At 38.5% G+C, this 19,478-nt stretch overlaps 3 protein-coding genes across 3 annotated transcripts in view; 2 read left to right on the top strand and 1 right to left on the bottom strand.

Annotated features, from left to right (window-relative positions):
* Positions 1 to 785: 785 nt before the first annotated feature.
* On the bottom strand, positions 786 to 8,516 carry Fip1 (Factor interacting with poly(A) polymerase 1). The gene is made up of 9 exons (XM_034985316.2): positions 8,289 to 8,516; positions 7,715 to 7,945; positions 6,624 to 6,804; positions 5,890 to 6,030; positions 5,028 to 5,098; positions 4,599 to 4,731; positions 2,522 to 2,841; positions 2,105 to 2,166; positions 786 to 1,064 (listed from the first exon to the last, which is right to left on the bottom strand). The coding sequence occupies exons 1-9, from the start codon at positions 8,439 to 8,441 to the stop codon at positions 902 to 904; spliced, it is 1,455 nt and encodes a 484-aa protein (XP_034841207.1). The 5' UTR covers positions 8,442 to 8,516; the 3' UTR covers positions 786 to 901.
* An 836-nt stretch (positions 8,517 to 9,352) lies between these two features.
* Positions 9,353 to 13,506, top strand: Archease (protein archease). The gene is made up of 3 exons (XM_034984997.2): positions 9,353 to 9,591; positions 9,678 to 9,702; positions 13,053 to 13,506. Exons 1-3 carry the CDS (start codon positions 9,528 to 9,530, stop codon positions 13,441 to 13,443), a joined length of 480 nt encoding a protein of 159 aa, XP_034840888.1. The 5' UTR covers positions 9,353 to 9,527; the 3' UTR covers positions 13,444 to 13,506.
* A 3,944-nt stretch (positions 13,507 to 17,450) lies between these two features.
* E2f1 (E2F transcription factor 1) overlaps positions 17,451 to 19,478 on the top strand; it is a 34,882-nt gene continuing 32,854 nt past the window's right edge. The window contains exons 1-2 of the mRNA XM_034985083.2: positions 17,451 to 17,785; positions 18,147 to 18,352. Coding sequence (XP_034840974.1) covers positions 18,149 to 18,352 — 204 coding nt within the window. The 5' untranslated portion in view covers positions 17,451 to 17,785; positions 18,147 to 18,148. The remainder of the gene's footprint in view (positions 17,786 to 18,146; positions 18,353 to 19,478) is intronic.

Genomic DNA, 19,478 nt, shown 5'->3' with positions numbered 1-19,478 from the left:
CAGATAAAAAATAATAACACTTTGACATTAACCGAGGACTAGTCTTTCCCCGCCTTATCACCGGGGATAATTATATCCAACCCTGTGCCCATGCTCGGAGAGTGGAAATAACTATCGGAGGGGATAAAAATTTTATCCTTTCCTCGGGGAGAAAATTTCCCGGCCCATGCTAGGCCTGCTGGGTGACTTTTTTTTCATGTTCAGGTAAGTCAGGGTCATAATGTCATCAGGGCGGCATCTCTTATTCTCTTCGTGTCGCGGAGGACCTACAACGGAATAACTTAATAATTTTTTCATTAGTTCAGTGATAATAATGTTGATATTACAATTATTTTCTACATTTTGTAATAAAAAGGAGAGGTGAAGTGGAGATGAGACGCATTGAACACTTTGATCACAACTACCTGCGCAGACGAGAATTTCGCTCACGGAGTACAATTTTTTTTCTTTTGTATCAAAAACATTTTCAATAAAGAGAAATAGAGTGAAATTCCACAGGGAAGCACTTGTCTCTATGAGAGATCTCTACCAGTGACCCTTGGCAGTGCGAGAAGCGTAGATAAAATGTTCGCTGAGAACTTGCCCACGTACTCCACGCATACGGTGTGCAATCATTTGTTCGTTTGTTGTTGTAGTGTAATCAAAGCCTGACTGTTTTTGCAGTTCAGCACTTTTGACCACTTTGAATTGTCATTCAAAAAAGTAGAATCACTTCGGCTGCATTCAACTCTAGGAGTGCGTTGCCGCCTTAGGTTGAAGCTGACGAAATAAATAAAACAAGAAAATAATGTCTTTAAGCTATTTATGTCTTCATAATCAAAAACATGGTTGTTTAATAACTTATTACTAATACGCGAATAGAGCAATCATCCCTATGATTTTCTTTTGTCTTCATTTGAGTTCATTTGTCTTCTTCCTTTTCCTTCGGCTCCTTGGTTTTGGGCTTGATGCTGCGCTCGCGGTCGCGCGACCGGTCGCGGTCTCGGGAGCGCTCGCGTCGCGGCGACCGCGACCGCGACTTGTGGCGACGCGACCTTGAGCGCGACCGCTCACGTCTGTACGACCTAGAAACAAAACATTTAATATATTATACTCATATTATAATTCAATTAGATTCAATATTTTTAATTTTTTCTCTCCAAAAGAACCATCCTCGTACTTCAAGGAATATTATAAAAAAAGAATGAGCGAAATCGGTTCAGCTGTTCTCGAGATTTGCGATCAGCAACACATTTAGCGATTCATTTTTATATGTAGAGATGAAATGAATAAAAATACAAACTGCATATCTTTAAGAACGTAACAAAAAAAATTGTTAGGTTGTCAAACAACCCACACTTGATGAACCGCTCATATGAGAGATAATTGAGTAGGCTGATGATGAAAATATGTAGTATTTTATCCTAATCAGTACCCTTATTATAAATGCGAAAGTGTGTTTGTTTGTTGGTTTATTAGTTTGTCCTTTAATCACGTCGCAACGGTGCAACGGATTGGTGTGATTTTTTGCATGGGTATAGTTAACGATTTGGAGAGACATAGGCATACTTTCTAACCCGGCAAATCAAAGAGTTCCCACGGGATTTTTTAAGAACCTAAATCCACGTGGACGAATTCGCGGGCATCAGCTAGTCCATTCTGAATTAGAACATATTATAAATGCGAAAGTGTCTGTCTGATGCCCGCGACTTTGTTCGCTTGGATTTAGGTTTTTAAAATCATGTGGGAACTCTTTTGATTTTCCGGGATAAAAAGTAGCCTATGTCACTCTCCAGGTCATTAACTGTACCCATGCAAAAAATCACGTCGATCCGTTGCTCCGTTGCAATGTGATTGAAAGACAAACCAAGAAACAAACACACTTTCGCATTTATAATATGGGTACGGATATCTTGGAAACGCGAAACTGGATGATTTTATTTCATACAATACTTGTTTGAAATTGATGCGAGCTATTGATTATTAATGCAGGTTTTACGCGTGGCCGCTACTTTGAAAAAATGAAAATGGCGGACATGTAGGTAGGCCAGGCTCTATACTAAAATATTCAAACCCCTTTATAAATTACATGATAAGTACTTAAATTCTGAATGGGTAAACTTACTTCTCTCTTATTCTATCAGGCTTTATAGATCGAGAACGTTCGCGCTCTCTGTCTCTCTCCTCCTAGGAACAAACAAAAAGCATGCTATATTCGAATATTCTTAGTTTTAAAATATATACTTGTTTGGCATGCAAATAGCTATTATGACGTAGGCATCCGCTAAGAAAGGATTAGTCTACTCCTAAGGGGGTGAAATAGGGGTCTGCAATTTGTGTAGTCTACGCGGACGAAGTCACGAGCATAAGCTACTTGTAGTATATTCAATTCACTTTATTTTATTGTACGACTTTTGTTTTCAAGGCACGTTGTGACTGCCTGTAAATGCAGTTACATGAGACACATAGAACTCAAAAACATATTATGTAATTCTAGTGTGTAATGGTAGTTCTGTGACATAAAATAAATCATTAATCATACCTCTTCCCTTCTGTCCCGGTCTCTTCTGTCCCTTTCTTCGCGTTCTCTCAGCCTATCTCTATCGCGTTCCCTGTCCCTCTCGCGGTCTCTTTCCCTGTCCCTATCCCTTTCCCGATCGCGCTCTCTCTCGTGTAGATGCGGAGGTGGATGAGAGCGATAAGGAGGCGCGTATGATGGCCCCATGACGTGGACCGGCGGCATGGTGTGCGGGGGCCCGACCGGCGGAGCCATACCCATGGGCGGGCCCATAGGGGGTCCCATGGGACCGGGAGTCAGCTCTTTAATTTCGGTGGGAGCCCAGGCGGTTTGTTCCGGATGAGCTACAAAATAAATAAATAAATAAAAATATATATATTAAAAAGTTAAATATTAGATTTATTAAAAATAGGTGTAAAAAATCACTACGCAAATAACTTGCTGCTGAACAAGTAATATTTTTTTATAGAAATAAACATTTTCTAATTTCTTGTTTTTTGTTAATGTAAATGTAAAAAATCAATTATTACTTATAATAAAACTGTAACAGGTAAAATTCTGTACATTGAAGATATTTTGAAATTTTTTTTCGAGGGCACTCTATAATCGATACTGAACCCAAAACTGTATTTTTTTTCATTTTTGTCTGTCTGTCTGTCTGTCTATCTGTCTGTCTGTCTGTATCACGGCCGCGGATCACGCTGAAACTACTGAATGGATTCCAATGAAACTTGGTACGATTTGAGGTCATACTATGAGGAAGAATATAGGATACTTTTTATCCCGAAATTCAGCATGGTTCCCGTAGGAGAGGGGATGACATTTAAAATGTATACTGAGTTGTAATTCATTAACGCGTAGTCCGATTTCTTTCATTCTTTTTTTGTTAGAAAGGGGATATTTTAAAGATTGTTCCGTAAATATTTCAAGGTCATCGGTTTTTAACCGACTGTCAAAAAGGAGGTGGTTCTTTTTTCTACATCGATTTTTTCGAGGTTTCTGGACCGATTTGCAAATTTTTTTTTAAATCAACAAAAAAAGTAAAGTTGTGGTGGTCACATAAAAAATTCTGGATTCAACTCCTTAATCCTGATGCTACAGGGTTACTGCCCGCCTGAGTTATCAAGATTCAAGAAGTGTTCATAGTGAATTCATATTGTAGGTACCAAACAACGTCTTTATTCTCAGACTTCAAGTCCCAACTCCTCAACCCTGATGATGTAGGGTACAGCACTCCTAAACTATAATGTTTCGGGAACTGCGGATGATGCAAAATTATTTTAGGTACCAAGCATAGGCTACATCATTGAACTTCGGATCCTAACTCCTCAATCCTGATGCTGCAAAGTACTAAAGTCCTAAATCGTGGGGATTTTAGAATTTCTGATAGTAAATTGATATTTTAGGTATCAAGCAACGGCTTCACGATGACACTCCCAGTCCGAAATACTCCACCCGAGCGAAGCCGGGGTAGGTCATCATTCAATAAAGATGATAAACGCGTGACTATTTCATTTTTGTTAAATTTTTTTATGTTAAATTTGTTAATTAATAAAAATTTATACACTTAATATGAATATTTAAGAGAACATCAGAAACTGTATAATATACACAAGTGTACTGGTGTTCTCTGGAATATTCATATTATAAATAAATAAGAATTTTTCATGAGAATGCAAGAACATAAATTTAGAATATAACAGTTTGAGAGCCTCAAACCTTCTAACAATCAATCAATAAAATTATATCAATTTGTATTAGATTATGTTGGAGCCAAATCATAGAATTACCACTTCATGAAGCGCCAGACTAATTAATGAAACAGTGGCATGTCATTTATGAAGCGCCGGAATATTTCTTGAAACGGTGGATGTAATTTATGAAGCGCGGACTATTTCATGAAACGATGGCATGTCATTCATGAAGCGCCGGAAAATTTCTTGAAACGGTGGATGTAATTTATGAAGAGCGGACTATTTCATAAAACGGCGGCATGTCATTCATGAAGCGCCGGACTATTTCATGTGACGGAGGCATTTCATAAAACAGTATTCTATGATCGACAACGTTTGTCGAGTAGCTGTGGGAGTTCAGCTCTCACCCCAGGGCTCCTCGTAGGGCTGGATCGGCGGCGGGTAGTAGGCGTGGTCGGGCGGCGGCGCGGTGAAGTAGTCTGGCGGAGGCGCGTCGCGGCCGTGCGCGCGTCCGTACTCGCGCCGCTCCGCCGTCATCACCTGCCGCACACATACAGCTCGTATCACGACAGTAGTGGGCCGGTAATGGGTTGATTATGATGAACAAGAATATACAGTAGCAGGCAAAAATATTGTACATCAACCTTTAGAACCTTTTGTCTCTGTCACCCATACCTATGTAATGTTTTGTCTCTTTCTAAAGGTTGATGTACAATATTTCTTGCCACTACCAGTCAAAATAAGTCTGTAACTTATTTTTGGAATTGGGTGACTTTTTTTTCACGATTTACTTTTTTTAGAGGTTGGAAAAATAGTTTTCATTAAATACATTTTACCTGTATTGTGTTCTCACGAGCCTGATAATTGTTCTGCGCGCCTGGCGGCATCTCTTCATGTCGCGGAGGACCTACAACGGAATTAAGTAACTTATTAGTTTTTCATTAGTTCACTAATAATTACTGTTGATATTACAATTTTTTTTTCTACATTTCATAATAAAAACTTGATGTATATTTTGTGTGACTCGTTGACGCGCATGCGCCGCTGCCGCTTGCGGTACGCGTTCCACGTCACCTCGTTGGACGTAGCTAGTGTACCTAGTATAGTACATTCAAAATAAGCTGGCGTGTTTCCACTTGAACGTAAACAATAGGGGTAATAAACCAAACACTCATAGTGCCCATTCATTTTTAAAGGAGGCGGTTCGACATTATCTATTTTGTTGCAAACCAACCAGACTTTTGAATAGTCATAAAATAGGTCAATATATCAAGCGGGAAGTTTCTTTTAGAGCACCTTTCTCACTCCCAAATCCAATTAAATTAAAATAAGAAAATACGTTCATGAGAATTATTTGTACATCCCGACTTAGATGTTTGTTAAATACATTCAGATTATTGTCTTTATTATTTTCACATGGCACTGTGGAAGGTGATTTCACCCAAGGACGAAACATATCGAAAGACGAATTTTCACTGGACTAACTAACTGAAGTTTAAAAAACAACTGAGTAGTATTTCTATTTGCTTATATTATTAAAAAGAACATAACATATGGAAAGTATCAAAACCGTTTGAAACGCGAAAGTGTTTACAAAGAATTCACCCGCCACGACTTAATCCTATTGTTATTGCTAATGACGGTCTCAAGTGGAATCACACCAGCTTATTTTGAATGCACTATACACACAGTACGCACCGGGCGGGCGGCGCGGCTCGGGCGGCGGCGCGCGCGGCGGCTGCGTGTGCAGCGTGGCACCCGACTCGTTGACGCGCATTCGCCGCTGCCGCTCGCAGTACGCGCTCCACGTCACTTCGTTGAAGCCATAGTTGAAGTAGTCTGCGGCAAAACATGTCACTGCTTAGTTCATTCTTACATGGGACTACCAAAATAAAACCAAACCAAATGTTGGTTGGTTTGAAGCAGGCAGTAATCTAATAAAAGAGACAAATCTGTGTATCACAACGTGCAGCAAGCGATATGCACTGGCCAATTTCTAGGTTGCACTTGTACATTGTGGAGTCTCTTGACCTGTCTCTCGGGAGTCTGATGCCCCAATGTCGGAGTGAGATACATATATTATGTTAAATGTGTTTTAGAAGATTCGTGTAGTGGGAGGTTGCTTGCTTTTCCTGCATATTTAGTTGTGGCAGGGCGTGCGGTGCATACCGTATGCTGCACGCTGTCTCTTTTGGCGGATTATAGCGAATTAAACTTTTTGTTCCTTGTATAAAATTAAACCAGTTTTAAACTCTGATGCAACCCATCAAGTTAACACCTTATTATCATTTCTATGGTGATATGCATTCAGCAATAACATGCTAGAGTAGTCTGTGATAGCTGGGAATTTTGAGTCTTAGCTTTTCATTTTAACAATCTATAAGTCTGGGTACATCAAAGAAACAGTTTTCTAATAAGAGTCAGAATATTACCTGATATATCAGCTCCAGGCTTGTTCCAGGGCTTGTCCTCGATGGTGTCAATGTTGAACTCGAGCGCAGGTACGCCGTTGATGCTGCCCGGGCCGTCCAGGTCCTCCAGCGTCACCTTGCTGCCGGCGGCGGGCACCGGCCGAGGCTTCTCGCCACCTGACGCTACGAGGCCAACACCTCTCTAAAACATAATGTTCACAAAGATATTATAAAACTTGAGGGTTGTGTGGCCTAGTTGTGCCAATGCATATCAATCGATAGCAACGTTGACCCCATCGGTAACTGGATGGGTGACCGACCACTAAAGTTAAGCCATCGGATATGCGGAAGGACCTGGGAAACTATTGGATTATTATCCCAAGAGAACTCCTACCATTATGTGATCAAAGGAAAGGAGTCACTACCCTTAGAAAGATTATAAAACTCCAGATACGAAAAGCTCTTACAATAATTGTGTTTTAGAAACTGAAGACAAATTCGTTCTTTTTTGTGGGACACATACACTGTAGAGACATAAGATATAGACACAGTGTTTACATACCTTTTGACACCTACCAACATGCTACAAAAACTGGAAACCCATTACCAGGGTTGTTTTACAAGTCTGTATCTAATATAATTAAAATTATTGTGTGGTTCATAATTCATTCCATATTACCATCAATATACAGAGCACATACACATACACAACATACGCACAAATCACATTACTAAGCTAGTTATCCCTATTCCCTACTACTAATATTATGTATTGGATGACACACTGACTATTTATTGACTAAAATGCACTGATGAAATATGAATATGGAAATATTATATTCATAGTGCATCAGCCAATAACTACAATGGCGATTGTAGCAATGTGATAATTACAAATAAAGGAGATGTCCTTGTCTAGTTCCACCTAATGGTGCATCATCATCATCAACTGATAGACCACTGCTGGACAAAGGGCGCCGCCTGAATCCAGTGGCTGCCTACTCTCGTCTGAAGTCTTTTGTCCACCTAGTGGGGGTCTCCCAATGTCAAGGTGTGCAAGGTAGCCTTGTGACCGATAATACAACAACTATATTAGCAAGTATATAGCTCACCTTTATATTCATACCAGAATAAGCCTGTGGTCCTGACTTAATTTCCCCAATAGTAACTTTAATATCATCACTATCATCTGAGTCTGAGTCTCCATTGTCTTGACTATCCGCATCCCCGTTTGCTGGCTCCGCGTGGTCGCGGCCCACTTCGCCAAAGTGCTCATCAGTAAAGTGGGAATCATCATTCCCCTCTCCACCCTCGCCTTCTTCCTGCTCTTTCTCTTCTCCATCCTGGAAACATTACTTGTTGAGCAAACAAGTTATTTTGACAACTTCCAAGGTGCAGTAGTGATCACTGTAGTCTTATAAGAGGTCTCGGGTACAATTCACATGGGAATCGGAATGAGTGGAAGTGGGAATCAATAGCTTCTAAATCTCTGGTCTGGTCAGATGGAACACTTACTTACTTCTCTACACTATTCTCACTTACTGGGACAATTCCACGCGGACGAAGTCGCGGGCATCAGCTAGTATTTAATAAACATAAACATTTGAATATAGATGAATAATTGGCAAAATTGGAGGAGCTGTACTTAGGTTATTTGCGATACGTCAATAATTTTTATGGACTCACCGGTGCACCGTCGCCTGTGCTTTGTTGTTGTTGAGTTTTGTCATTAGTATCAGCTGCATCTCCTTCAATCTGATCATTAGTTGATTCTCCATAAAGCCAATTATCGTCATTTTCATCGGCGGCGGTAGCATTTTCAACCACAGCGTCTGCCATTTTTATTTTTTATTTTTGCGTTTAGACCAATCATCCAATGCCCGTTGCCACTTGCCGTTTTCTTCATATATGTTATTGGTCTGTGGTTTTCTTTTTGTTTGACAACTTTGACAACGACTCAACGCTCATAGAAATTCTTTGCTCATGGCTCATACCATAACCTTGGATGAAATACTATCTCTATGGCTCATACTCTAAGATCCTTTTTTCAAAGAGTATATAATCACTACGTGCCTTTTTTTTAAATTTATTTAACGCCCCTGGATATCAGTCTTTTAAGGCCTACTAAGATAATTATTATAAGAAACGACCACAGAGCAACGACCATAGAATAGATTAGGGGAGGGACGTAGATAGAGTAATAAAGGTAGATGCAGGAACGTTTGCTTTCTCATTCGCACTAAAAAGAGAGCACAGATAAAGTTACTAATGTGATAAACAGAGACGCAGCGCTAACCTATTTTTTAACCCTTATCGTATAACTGGTTTTTTTCAAGAATATATACAAGAAGTTGCAAAACAAACTTTGAGAATTCGTGGCGTAATTGTATTTCTCATGAGTTATTTACTTGTTTTCACATAAAAAACGTTTAATACAAAATAAATATTGTTGATCGGTTAATACAAATATTGACTACTAAACTGGTAATAATTGTCGTGTTATTCATCGTTACGTCGTGCTGTCGATGTCTCATACGCGGTTACACAGTACTTAAATCTACCTATTATTCTATCTACGAAATTACGAATATAACTTATGTTTTTTTAAAAAAATATTTTACGGCCCTGGATGTCAGTCTTTTAAGCCTTTCTAAAATATTATAACCAATGCAAGGAGGTAGGTACCTATGCAGCACGCATCGGCGGCGCCACAGAGTACTTTGTTGGGTGTTTGTCGGCGCCGTGCACCACAGAGTGTGATCGATGTATCGATGTTTGTAAATAACATAGAATAAAATAATTGCGAGCAATTTGTGATTCATTATATTATTAATACTTATTATTTTTGATTTTTGTTGAAACTACGTTATCTTCAATTGGTATTTATTGAACTACGGAAATAGTGATACCGACAGATTCTTTAAAATGGATGAAGAGTTAGGCGGCTTAAATGAAGACGACTTTATTATACCACCGGTGAAGTATGAATGTAAGCACTAATTTACTAAAATAAGAATTTTACTGCAAGTTCTTATGATTAGGTGTACGAAATAATTGTTTGACATTTTTTTACAGATCTCGACCACACCGCTGATGTTCAGTGAGTATTAAAAACTTATTTAGATTGATCTAACCTAAAATATTTTAGCCTTTTATTGCATCAAGTTACTCCTTTTTAGAAGTTCTACCGGTTTGAAATCTTACCTTAGGGCAGGCCTAGCTATAGCTCATGAGGTCAACTCCACTCCTGAAAAAATGGCAAAAACTGAGTGCCTATCACAAAATTCTAAAATACTAGCTGATGCCCGCGACTTCGTCAAAAGGGAAAGATGACTGACTGACTGACTGACTGATCTATCAATGCAGCAACTCAAACTACTGGACGCATCGGGCTGAAATTTTTTCATGCAGATAGCTATTATGACGTAGGCATCCGCTAAGGAAGGATTTTTCAAAATTCAACCCCTAAGGGAGTGAAATAGAAGTTTGAAATTTGTTTAGTCCCCACGGACGAAGTCGCGAGCATAAGCTAGTATTATATATAAAAAGAAAAGCTGATTGACTGACTGACTGATTTATCAACGCACAGCTCAAACTACTTGACTAGATAGCTATTATGATGTAAACAACCGCTAAGAAATTATTTTTGAAAATTCATTTGCGTGTAGTCCACGCGAACACAGCCGCGAGGATAATTTTTGCTAGTATAAAATAAATAAACCGGCCAAGTGCGATCCGAATCCATGAAAATACAGCGGGGCGATTGTCTAAAACCTGCATCAATCATTATTACAATCTCAATTGTTCTGATTGGCTGAATTTGTGCGATTCTTGTTGCAACAATGCATTGCGGCCAATAGTGAGCGAGCATTAACCAATCAGAGATGATTGCGATCGTGAAATTGTAGCTGTCAAACAACCGCGGTAGGGCCACGGATATAAAAATATCTACGTCATGTCATAAGCTACCATACATACACTCTCTCGCACTTGTCAGTGACGATTGTTTTGATAAGATAAGACATCTTCTAGGCAAGCGCGCTCCAACCTAGACCTCATCATTGCTTTTTAGGGTTCCGTAGCCGAATGGCAAAAAATGGGACCCTTATAGATTCGTCATGTCTGTCTGTCCGTCCATATGTCACAGCCACTTTTCTCCGAAACTATAAGAGCTATACTGTTGAAACTTGGTAAGTAGATGTATTCTGTGAACCGCATTAAGATTTTTACACAAAAATAGAAAAAAAAGAATAAATTTTGGGGTTCCCCATACTTAGAACTGAAACCCAAAGTTTTTTTCATCTAATCCATATGTGTGGGGTATCTATGGATAGGTCTTCAAAAATGATATTGAAGTTTCTAACCTGATTTTTTTCTAAACTGAATAGTTTGCGCGAGAGACACTTCCAAAGTGGTAAAATGTGTGTGTGTGTGTTACAGGGGGGGGGGGGGGGGAGGGCTGTAACTTCTAAAATAAGGGAATGATAAAACTAAAAAATATATATGATGTACATTACCATACAAACTTCCACCGAAAATTGGTTTGAACGAGATCTAGTAAGTAGTTTTTGATTTATCGTGCAAAATGTCGATAAAATACGATTGTACTACGGAACCCTCAGTGCGCGAGTCTGATTCGTACTTAGCCGGTTTTTTTTAAATTTCTAAGCATGATTGTCGTCAAGCGCAAGCCTATCACGCAATAAAAAAACCTTTTCAAAATTGACTAAATGGGGCCGATTCTCTTGTACACAATCTCTAAACTAAACTAAATTAACAGGTCTAAATCTACTGCTATCCTTTTCCGCAGCAATATTATGACAGAGATAGCAATCGATTTAGACGTGTCATTTTAGTTTAGTTTAGAGATTGTGTACAAAGGAATTAGCCACAATATCATGTTTTTGGCTATTTCTATTTACCAACCCACTAAAAAAGCAGTACATCCGAGATATTGAGATTCTTTAAATAAATCGATAAAATGAGGGCTTGCACCTTCTCGGATATCCGAGAATGTGTAAACCCTAATTTAATCGATTTATTGTGTCCCTAACCTATAGGTGTAGCTTGAATGTTTTACACGCACCTTTTATTAGGTACCTATCATGAGCCGACTTGCGCACTGAGAGCTTATGGGCGGAATTAATTAATGTAAAACCTCAAACTAAAAATTAAACTTTTTGTATCGAACTATACTAAAACAAAAATCCCATTTTAGTTAATGTTTTTACTTTGACAATGTACTAAAAATATAGGCTTCCTTTTAGGCACTTCAGAAGAACAATATTTATGTATTTTCACGAAGCATTTAACAATTTATTTTAATAAATTCGTAGTGTTCTGAGAATCGGCTCTAACATCGCGTCTCGTCGGACCCTCTAACTAATGCACTGAGTCAGTACAATTTATTCATATAATTTTGAATTTTATAATAATTAAGTACCTATGCATGTGTTGTTGCATATTAAATCACTCGCTCAGCTTCACCAACCTATCCTCCTCCTGGTTAAAACCTGTAGAATGTATAGATGTAGCAAATATGTAACCGATGTCGTAGTTTGTTTTATTAGGCCTCATATTTTATTAGTGAGATCCAAAATACACTCCTTTGCAAGAAAAAACGGGCACCTATAAAAATGAACTGTTCGCGCCTGTAGCTGTGGACCCAGAGGTCCAATGAAACACCGCTGAGTTTACATGTATATTCACACAGTCAAGACAAGCAGCGTTCAGAAATGGACGCAGTCGCCACGAACCCCTATCACAAGAAGTAATTTTTTCAGAACACAGCATTTGCACACAGTGTTGTCTTGGTCTTCATAGTCTCGGTCGCGGCGTCTGTACTCACCAAATAGTAATATCAGAACACCAGAGAAAGTATTCTACTTCAGTTCGCTTGTATCTGGATGCATAATTTCTCGCAAACATCAAACGGGCAACCCAGTGCGTATGTTGGTAGCTAAAAGGCTAAATTGAGCTTCCTGTACTTGGTTTTTTAAGGTCCATGTGGGTAGATACTCTTCCGGTTCCTTAACGCCTGACTCACACAAAAGCGATCTTTCCGTGGTTCATTCGAACCTTTTTTCAAAGATCTTTGCCTCCTCTGAAGAGAACCTGTTTCTTGATATCGAGTGCAGGTCCTTTCTACCATGCCAGGAAGGACTAGCTGCCATCTCGGGCGCCTGTTTAACAGGTACTCCTCCAGTGCGCTGCGTTTTGGACGTTTGCTAAAATTATTGTATCAACGACAGCAGCGCTCGATGTAATATCCGTTCCATAGAAATTCATACAATTCAACCTGCTAGTTCCTAACATTTACATTTTACACTATAAAACTCTATAGTAGTAAATTATTGCCAATTGAACAAAAAAATTAAAACGCCCGTTTTTTGGCAAAGGTGTTTAGTTTTAACGTATCCTGCCTACAACAATATATTTGTTCTATTACAGATTGCACGCATGGGGTGATACATTAAAAGAAGCGTTCGAGCAGTGCGGGATGGCGATGTTTGCTTACATGACAGAAATGGATTACGTGCAGATCAAGGAAGTTCACACCATCGAAGCTAACGCCGATGACTTGATGGGCCTCCTTTACCACTTCCTTGACGAATTGCTCTATCTATTCTCCGTCGAACCTTTCCTGATTTGCAAGAAGTTAGTGATCACGGAGTTTAACACTGAGGAGTTTAGGATAGTTTGTAAGTGCTTCGGCGAAGAATTCCAGATCGGGAAACACCCGCAAGGATCAGAAGTGAAAGCTATCACGTACTCGGCTATGCAAATCGTAGACGAACCTAAGGACAATAAATATGAAGTATTTGTAATTATAGATATTTAAATATATTGTTTTGTTAACTTCTTTGTTTTAAATTGAAAATGTTACAATAAAATTTAAAGCCAGCCTTATCTAATTAATGAACAAACATGCCGGCGCGGAATGGTGCCAAGAATACTGGCAGCATTTCCGCGCTGAACAGCCAGGCCTTGCCTGGACCCCCTAACTAAAGGAGGCCGAAGTCTAACCATTACGCTATCACTGTCTTTTTGGGGTTCCGTAACCTAGTCCCGAAGGGTGCTAATGGGACCTTATTACTAAGCCCCCATTGTGCGTCCCGCCATCCGTCCGTCTGTCAGCGGGCTGTATCTGACGAACCGTAAAATAGGAATTTTCACAGCACGTGTATTTATATTGCTGCAAAACAACTTATAAAAATTTCAAATTCACCATGAAAATTTGAACTAAGTAATTTAAGTATGTATTACGTATTTCTTGTACAATGGTACTCTTCGTGAGTGAGTCCGACTCGCACTTGACCGGTTTTTAGTAGTTTCGTAGTACTGTCCGTTATGCCATGTATATTATTCTGTGGCATCACGGCCATTTTTTAAGAATAAAATATAATAAAAACAACTAAAGTTCAGCACAGTTATAGATAAAAACCTGCTACCTCTATCTATACACAACATACTTATTTGAATAATGACAGAGGAGGTACCGCTTGCTCCTGATCATGAAAATCGAGAGCCTAAAAAGTTTGGCTTACTCCCTCGAGTTGAATAGGTATTTTAAAATCATAAATGAGGTTTCTTACACAGTTTTTGAAAACTCCGTTTACGAAATTCATTATGCTATGAAGAGGGCTATGTTAAGAGTTTCCCTGAGGGGTAAGATCCGAAATGAGGACATCTGCAGGAGAACCAAGGTCACTGACACAGCCCAAACCATTAGCAAGCTTGCAGTAGGCAGGCCAAGCATGTCGTAGAGGCGTTGGCCGCTGGAGCCGAAAAGTTCTAGAGTGGAAACCCCGTATCAGCAAGCGTAGTGTAGGGCGCCCTCCAGGACGATGGACCGATGATATAAAGAGGCTGACAAGAAGTGGCTTATTGAGGACCAGATGTGGTGGCGGGCATGGCCTTCCCTAATAAGCCTATGTCCAACAATGGACGTCCAGAACTTATGCTGATGATTTGTCAGTCCCTATAGCTTAGTGTAGTATTGTGCACCATCAAGATTGAGGTGTTGAGTTCAATGAAGTCATTCAGACAAGTTAAGTCCCATGTCTTAGGAGTGCAATACTCTGCAGCACCATGATTGGAGTTGATACTTTGAGTTCAATAATAAAGGCTATGAGTGTTACCTAGAATATCGATCCACTATCAGCAGTTACTCATTCACCATGGTTTTAAGTACAGTGCCTTGCAGCATTAGGATTGAGGAGTTGGGACTTGGAGTTCAATGATGTACCTAGTCAATGTTTGGTATAACTACAATATTAATTCACCATCAAACAACATCCATCAACAGTTCTTAAATCACTACTGCTTAGAAGTAAAGTACCATGCATCATCATGATTGAAGAGTTGGGACGTAGAGTTCAATAATGAAGTCTATGCTCGGCACCTACAATATTATTTTGCTGTCAATAGTTCCTGAACCCCTAAGATTTAGGAGTTTTGTACCCTGCATCATCAGAGTTGAGACTTTGAGTTCAATTATTGGTCGTTGCTTTGATACCTACACTAATTATTTACCATCAACAGTTCTTAAATCTCCATAACTAAAGGGCAGTAACACTGCAGCATCAGGATTATGGAGTTGGAATCCAGAATTTGTTACGGAAAAATCTCGCGAACTCCTCTGAAAATCTTGTAAATCTCGGAGAAATTGGTATAGTATATAATATGGAGATGGCAATCGGGGTGGGGACTATGGGGATGGTTGCTATCTCGACCTATCGCGTACTATAGGTATTAGGTACAGTACGCGGCAGAAAATAATGTACATATATACATTATATGGGTACCTTCAAGTCAAGAGTGAATAGGCATCTTCTAGGCAAGCGCGCTCCATCTTAGGCTGTATCATCACTTGCCACCAGGCCTGATTGCAGCCAAGCGCTAGTCAATAAATCTAAATATATAAAAGGGAAAGGTGACTGACTGACTGATCTATCAACGCACAGCTCAAACTACTGGACGGATCGGGATGAAATTTGGCATGCAGATAGCTATTATGACGTAGGCATCCGCTAAGAAAGGATTTTTGAAAATTCAACCCCTAAGGGGGTGAAATATGGGTTTGAAATTTGTGTAGTCCACGCGGACGAAGTCGCGAGCATAAGCTAGTAAATAAATAAAATCGGCTTTGTAGAGCGTTGTCTCTGTCACTCATACCTATATGACGTTTTGTCGGGCAACGACAGAGACAATACTCTACAAATCTGCTATCTCCTTCTAAAGGTCGATGTACAGTATTTTCTGCCGCGTACTGTAGGTACATAATTATGAGCCCCCTTTTTTGGAAATGGGCCAAAAAGTACTTGTAGCTTCTGCCTTCTATCAAATTAGGTAGGCATCTCTACGCACCAGTGCCATAATGTAATGCGATCTCTCAAGTCATCATCATCAAGCAAAAGGCTGGATGGGCTGGCTAGTGGCTAGCCGCTAGTCACGTTAGCACTTCACCTACCAACAACGGCTCTAGTTGTGACATCGTAAATAATAAAGAATTATTTCTTTTCAATTTTCGAAATGCATTACTTATAATTTAAAATGTTAGGATAGATGACGCGCTTTCCGTTTTCCACAGACAAGGTTAAGTTATGGTAGAATAGCTGTTGTTCTCTATTGTATTCTAGGATTGTATTAATTAAAAAAACACACAAAGCTTTCTTTAAAATCACATAATAATTCTACAATTAAAATGTTTTAATTTAAAATTCACACTGATGCATAGATTAGTGTCTATGATATAGAATTATTTCCTGCAGCTTTCCGTCACTTCCGTTTCATCGCTCATGTTCCATAAACCTACTTCCGTTATAATTTTAATATTCTTGCTTGTAAAAAATAAAATTATGTTAAAAAATGTACCTATATCCCTCGTTTCGCTGTAGACTTTGGGCCTTGGTAGACGATAAAAATAATAAACCTTTGATTAAGATTGATAATCTACACTTTTCTTGATTTTATTAGATTTGCGTTACCAAAATCACTATTTTACTAAAATTATATTTAGCTTATTTATATTATAATTTATAATTATCTGAGTTCTAGCAATAAATTTACCAAACACCACCTACTCTCTTTATTATCCTTTATTTTTTTCCGGGTAGGATACCTACCTACTTTTAATTTCTTATTTAAATGGGAATCGACCAGCTGGTGCCAGCTGTGTACACTTTATATACCTAGGTAGTCTAAGTTTATTAAAATCAGCTTGCGTACATAATTCATCAGATCAACATTTATCAGAATAGGTGCGAATGCTGGGATTGGAGCTAACCAAAACGAGTATCTAGGTAAAATATTATACTACAGATAAAATTTATCTTTATCACTAATCAGTTTCATTTATATATATTGTAAAAAAATCTTAAACTTAAGCCCAAATTAAGCTATAAATAGCAAATATCAGGCGTAATTTAGAAGTTTCTATGTGTATTGGAATGAAATACTTTATTGATCTTTCTGTGACTAATCTAAACACAATACCGAAATATAATATCACTAATACCCAAATAGTTAAGGGGTAAATACGTATTTATATTCAAAAGGAGGATATAATTAATGTTTCTACCAGAATAAATTATCAAAGCTTACTTTATTTTAAGGTAACATTTCAAAATATTCAATCGTTTCATTGATATCTTCTTGGTATAGGGTAGCCTAGCGCAGTGCGCCGCGTTTCTCTGCATAAAACCGGTCGCCGAACGAAAATTCAAAAATTCGTTATATTTTTTATGGCTTCTCAAACGAGGGGAGGAATTTGGAGAACGGCGTCACTAGGGGTTGCTTGGTTTGTACGGCGGCTTCGCGCCTGCGCGCGTAGTTCGCGCCACTGCTACGTTGCTACTTGCTTGCAAGCCAGATGTTCTGAAAAGCTTCCTGTCGTCGTTACATCGCTCTGCATTTTTATCTTGATATAAAATGTGGACTAGGATAAATTTATTATTTTATTTTATTAGTGAAGAATTCAGTGTTTAACTTAATATGTGTTTAGTACATAGTGTCGTATAATTAAAAGTTGTCGAACGTCTCGATGTCCACGAGTTCACTCAGAGAGACCAACAAAGCGGCGGACATTTTATTTTGAGTACTCGATAATGTAGCGTTTGCGTCGAAAACATTAAATGTCTTTTTATGGTTCTGTATTTGGATATCGTTCGCTTACACCTTTCGTAAGTATAATAAGTTTATAATAGGTTATCTAGGTAAAATCTTCGGTATTTGCGCTTTAGTTTTTGAGGCGGCCAAGCCTAGCAATTACCGCTAGGTCGTCGATATTTTTGGGAAAATGTCGTTGAAAAAGTGACGTAAGCATAACTGAACATCTATAGGTATCGCCAGGGACCTCAAGGGTTACATAAAGCTCATTACAACGGCTATCGACCCACTCCTCTTCGGAGGCTTCTGACTTATGATTTCCGCGCGCGCGGCGCCCCTAACCTCTTCACTAATTAAATTGAGATGATTATAGTCTGTCGTAGTAAAGAATTTTATCACCGTTGATTTATACTATGTTGATATATTGAATAACAGCGATGCCGAGGGGGGTGAAGCGAGGGCCGGCGGAGGGCGAAGCTGAGGTGGTGGTACGCGTCACTGCGTCTCCGTCGCACACTACGCTCCTCGACGACAGCCCCAGCCAGCCCATCAGCTACCATCTGCTCGACCACGGCTATGGCGCCACGCCGCAGCACCAGATCCGGCGCGAGGCACTCTCTGCGCCACCGAAGACTTCTGAGGTAAGCTGCATCAGCAAGTCTTATTACCTCCTTAGTCATTTCACATTTCTTTAATTTAATCCATACCTGTCCAATTCAATACCAACTACCTATCTATTCTATACAGTAAGCACCTAGGTAGATAACTAGCTATGATCAAAATTTCCAACACATCAGCTGATTATAACAGATGTATAATAAAACATAGTTACTAGTTGATTTCCTATGACCTTGGATTTTTTGATGAATCCTTGTCCATTTAACTGATTTTCATTATTGAAAGCATTATGTATTCAATCTGAATTTTACATTGATAAATGAGATTTGATAAAACTACATTTGGTAGGATACAGAATGAGAAAATATTATGGTTGTGAACTTTATTTTTGATTTTGAAATACCATTTCATAAGAGTGGAATTTCATCAGATTATGTTGCCTAGATGACTTAGGTACTATACTTTATGAAATTAAACAAAATTCATGATATGAAAATCACAATCCTACCTAATGGTACAAATTCTAAAATACTAACAAAACTTGAACTAAAGAAAATCTTAAAAAAGGGGCTTAGAGTCAAGTTCTTTAAAATGTCAAGTTTACCCATTAACTTTTGATTACAACAAGTGCCTACCATTTGTTTTTGTTATATTTTTGATCTATTTGTAGATCACATCACATGTCAGTGAGGTTATTCATTCATCAGATGAAAATAACTTAGGTTGTTGTGCATTTATACTTAACATCTTAAGACAACATATCTCAGTTCCTTTCCAATTAGTTTAGCTTATATTTGATTTTATTTTTTTATGATATGTAAGTAATTTTATGAGATTTGATTGAAAGTTTTCTTATACAAAGTTTGCTTCGCTGAATCTTTTCCATCTTTTTGAATCCTTTGTCTTATCTCATCTTTCAAACATAATATATAAACAATACAATCATGTTAACTGTTATTTAATTAACTTTCTTTAAACACTAATTCATGATTAACTTAATAGTTGATAAATTCTTTGATGTTCCTATTTTGCAAATAAAGTTAAGTACCTAATTGAAGAAACTTCTTACAACATTTTCTATTTCAACGTGATCAATCTAAGAGTAAAATAATATGAATAATAATATGCTATTATAAAGTGATATTTTTT

The sequence above is a fragment of the Maniola hyperantus genome, chromosome 4 (assembly GCF_902806685.2).
Source record: "Maniola hyperantus chromosome 4, iAphHyp1.2, whole genome shotgun sequence".
Lineage (NCBI taxonomy): Eukaryota > Metazoa > Arthropoda > Insecta > Lepidoptera > Nymphalidae > Maniola > Maniola hyperantus.
Note: the sequence above shows the minus strand (reverse complement) of the source record. Positions and strands in the feature narration are given on the sequence as shown.